At 48.0% G+C, this 4597-nt stretch overlaps 1 protein-coding gene across 1 annotated transcript in view; it reads left to right on the forward strand.

The window, feature by feature from the left end:
- Nucleotides 1-4597, forward strand: part of LOC102378297 (fatty acid desaturase 1-like) — a 27625-nt gene that overhangs the window by 14732 nt on the left and 8296 nt on the right. The window contains exon 6 of the mRNA XM_006026009.3: nt 3695-3755. Coding sequence (XP_006026071.3) covers nt 3695-3755 — 61 coding nt within the window. The remainder of the gene's footprint in view (nt 1-3694; nt 3756-4597) is intronic.

Genomic DNA, 4597 nt, shown 5'->3' on the forward strand with positions numbered 1-4597 from the left:
CCTAGGCAGTAGGTGTGCTGGACATTTTTCCTCCCTAGGTGCAGCACTTTGCATTTCTCCTTGTTGAACTGCATTCTGTTGTTTTCTGCCCACTTGTCCAACCTATCCAGGTCTGCTTGCAGCTGTTCCCTGCCCTCCGGCGTGCCCACTTCTCCCCATAGCTTTGTGTCATCCACAAACTTGGACAGAGTACACTTCACTCCCTCATCCAAGTCGCTGATGAAGACATTAAAGAGTATCGGTCCAAGGACCGAGCCCTGCGGGACCCGACTGCCCACACCCTTCCAGGTCAAAACCGGCCCATCCACCACGACTCTCTGGGTGCAACCCGCTAGCCAATTCGCCACCCACCGGACTGTGTAGTCATCCAAGTCACAGCCTCGTAACTTGTTCACCAGTAAGATGTTCATCTTGTCCTTATAGCAGCAGGACACTGACAGTGTCTTGGCTATGTTAAACAGTGTGCCTGGCAGTTGTGTGATAGGACTGTTTGTGTAGTTTGAAGAATAGGTTAGAAAAACACTTGCATAGGATAGTTTAGACAGGGATGATTCTGCCTTGAGCAGAAGATTGAACTATATGACTGCCCTACTTTTCTGATTATATGATTCTGTTCAATGTGCCATGCAGATGAACAAGCATACTTGGTTATTGAGCACACTCAGTCAGCTTCACTCTGTCTTGACAGGTACATAGCTCCATACATGCATACCTGAGCATAAGCCCTGAAATTGTAGAACAGGAAAAAATAGAAGGAAAAGGGCCATCAATCTGCACCTTCTAGGCACATTTCCTCAAACCACAGGTTAAGTCTTAGTGGGCATGTCTACATATGTGCTTTAATGCACAATAGCCTATTCTACTGCACATTAAAGTGGTGCGTTGAAAACCATGCTAATGCACAGTAGAATATACTACTGCGTATTAAGTGTTACCTAAAAAGTATGCACTTATACCATAAATGCACATTAGGCTGCACTAATGTGTAATTTTGTACCTCGTATTGGAGGTACTCAATTTAATGAGCATTACTAAAAGTGCATTAATACACATGTAGATGTGCTCAGTTGGAGCTATCTTGTTGAAGCTGAGCCACTGCATCTTGCATTTAATAGTCATTGAAAAAAAATGGAGAGAAGGGAGCAAGTAAAAACTAAGGTAGCAAGTAAAAACTAGAAGGTAAGTAACCAAGTAAAACTAAGGGTCACTTACCTTCTAGGTCATATATGCTCAGTAACCAAGTAAATACTTCTGTATGCACACTGATCATGGAACAGAACCACAAGATCCTTCTGAATTGTGTCAAAGTACCTTTTGGGCACCTAAAGAGAAACAGGATTCTACCATAATAGTTGGGTCCCCGTTCTCTTACCATTTTAAGAGCTTATTGAAATGGCTTCTAACCTTCTTAGCTGCATGCCCCAAAATAAATTTATCCAGTACAGTCTTTCTTCAAAGGTAACTATATTCAGAAAGTTTGATGAAATAAAAATTATTTGTCCTTTTCTGCAACAAAGTCTTCATGTGGGTGAGCTCCATGCTCATTCATCTTTCATAACCAAACTGGGGAGAAAGGTAGGGCCTGAATTGTTTCTGTGCCCACTCCTTTTTGGTAGCTCCAGCAAGGATTAGCATCTCCCTTAAACAGGTGACAGCCAATGTATTTTATACCCTTTCTTCTTGCCTCTGCATTGTCTAGCACTCCTCTGTTTACATCTTCACAAGGCTAAGATTTTTTATCTTAAGGAAAAGTTGCACATTACACTTGGACCATACTAAATCTGGAATGTTAAGCTATGCTAAAGTTAGCACATGCTGTGGTTAGTTGGACATTAAGTTAGGGGTGGGCAAAATACAGCCCGCATGGTAGATTCAGCCCACCAACTGATTGGATCCAGCCCATGGGTGGGCACCCACCAATTAATTGTATCCAGCCAGCAACTGTCCCCATGGCAAGCTGCATGGGGCAAAGCCCCATCCGCCCACTCCCATACAGGGCAGCCTGTACCGTGTTCCCATCTGCCCCTGCCGATGGCCCTGGCCCCAGCCAGCACACAAAACTTCCTAGCGGGGCTGCTCCCAGTGTTTCTGCAGTCACCCAGGTACTGCTTGGCCCTCCCTGCCTCCAGAGCTCCTCCTCTTCCTGCCCCTGCTGCACCACTCCAGACAGCCAGTAACATGGGGAAGCAACAGTACCTGTGGGACTACACACTCAGCTGGGCATGGGGGAAAATTGCAGCCAGCTGGCTCCTGCCCCAGCACACATAGCTCCAGCTCCTGGCCGCCTTCCACCCACTTCATCCACCTGGCATGATGAGCAGCCACCTGATGTAGGTGCGGGGAGCCAAGCAGTACCCGGGCAACTGTAGCTGCACCATGAGCAGCCCTGCCAGGAAGCTGTGCGCGTTGGCTGGAGCCAGAGATGTCAGTGGGCATAGGCAGGAGCATGGTGAAGGCTGCCCTGGGCAATAGCAGGCAGGTCTCAGCCCCAAGCAGAGAACCATAGGGGCAGCTGTGGGCTGGGTGGGGGTGGACTATACCTTCACCACACCACCTGGGAAACCTCTGCTACCTGTGTCCCCTGCCCCTGCCTCCCCCCACAGCTGGCTTCCAGGACCTAGCCTAGCACATGGGCAGGCAGCCCCCCCCCCCCCCCCCCACCCCGCCACCCCCCCCACACACACACACACACACACGCACACTATACAAGAGTTAGACTTTATTTTGAGCTATTATGCAGTGCCTCCTATATACGCTACTCAAAAGCACATACATCAGAACAAGTTTTTTTAAATTAAAATGTTACAGTAGGTGTTTTATTTTTATTATACTATTTGTTTTAATAAATAGTTCATTAAAGTAACTTCTGAAAGACTTTGTGTGTGCTGCCCTCAACAGCTCAACAAAAACTTGTTTAAATGGCCTACCAACCGAAATAATCGTCAACCACTGTGTTGAGAATCAATGTTTCTTGCCTGCATTGCTCTGACTTGCCACTAGATGGGTGGTGAGTAGCGGTAGGAGTCGCTGCCAGGACACCTGGGCTCTTATGCCCCCTGGTGGGGGTAGGGGGGCAATGCACCTCTGATGCTGGGAGACTGCAAATTGCTGGTTGCATCTCCCTGGAGAAGCCTGAAGTTAGCTTGTGGTAGGGTAAGTAGCACAGCTCAGAGTTTTAACCCTTGCCTGAAGGAGTGTCACTTTGAGATGCTCAGAGGGCACTTAGCACAAGTCAACAAGCTTTAACGTGAAGATGCTCATGCTTTAAGTGTCCTTAGTATGATCTGAGTGCAATCTAAGTATAACTCCACTCTTGGAGCTCTCCAAGCAAAGCTCTAGTCTTTGTGTGGAATTAATTTGCCACTGGAGGACTTTATGGAAGGGCTAGAAGTAGGATAGGGTAGAAAATGTATCCATTGATGCCTCAGGCAAGAAGCGGGAGGACGGATGAGAGAAACTAATACATGAATATAGGATTAAACTCCATAAAAACCAGAGACCACTGCTCTGAGCAGGTACACATTGCACTGTATGTATCAGTATGAAGAAACCTCTGGTTTCTGATATGGGACCAATAAGGTGATTTGAATTAGAACTGGGATGTAGTTAAGAGGGTCACTGGAGCAGTGCTGAAAAGTGCATGTTGGGTGGCTCTAGCCCCGCTGACCAACCATCTTCCCCTCTTCTTTCACAGCTTGGGAGGAAGAAGAAAAAATACATGCCTTATAACCACCAGCACAAGTACTACTTCATCAGTGAGTATCTCTGCTTCCCCAGTTACCTCAGCTTCCCAAATTAATTCCTCCTAGTAGGCAGGAGCCAAAGAGAGAAATTCCCTTTCCCTGGAAAATGTTGTGCTGCTGCTATCTGTCCCTGGGCACACCCCTGCACACGTGTTCTGGCATGTGGCAAAGTGACCCAGGTGGGATAGGAGAGGCTGGGGTCAGCACCTGTGATGGCCTTAACAACATTACCCGAGGTCCTAGGGGCCAACCCAGAGTGGCAGCAGTGCCGAGCCAACCACTCAGAGCCTCGCCAGCAGCCAAGATGAGAGTGTGTAGATGACAGAAGAGCTGCTGTGCCCACAGTAGGGCATGTAGTGGCTGGCCAAGCTATTGTCTGCACAAACAAATATTGCAGGACAAAAAGTGAATACTACATATGCCAATTAAATGGTATGACAGGACCAGCCCCTGCAGGTAGCAATGTTGACACTAGTAGTCCCACCAATCCTGCCCCACTCCAGCTCCTTGGTGTAATTCATTTAACATGCCTTGGTATAAGTGTTATGAAAGCTAGGCAGCTTCTCCTAAGCCCTAGAGCAGTTGTGGCCTTCAGCCTTCCCTGTAGCCACACCCATACCTCCATGGTCTTACTCTGGCTTCATTCACTGAGCCCTCTGGCTCTGTGCACTTGTCAATTCACTCAGCCGGCAAAGCCTCTGGCCCTAGTAAAGTTTTACCTCTTCCTTAGGCCACTGGTCCCATCTTGGCTTCAGCCTCTCTGCCCAGGCTCTAGCCTCTTGGCCTTATCCTGTTTCTGGGCCTCCAGCACGGTCTTGGCTTCAGCCCTTTTGCCCAGGCCTTAACCCTCTCTT

Source organism: Alligator sinensis, unplaced genomic scaffold (genome assembly GCF_000455745.1).
Source record: "Alligator sinensis unplaced genomic scaffold, ASM45574v1 scaffold437_1, whole genome shotgun sequence".
NCBI classification, from domain to species: domain Eukaryota; kingdom Metazoa; phylum Chordata; order Crocodylia; family Alligatoridae; genus Alligator; species Alligator sinensis.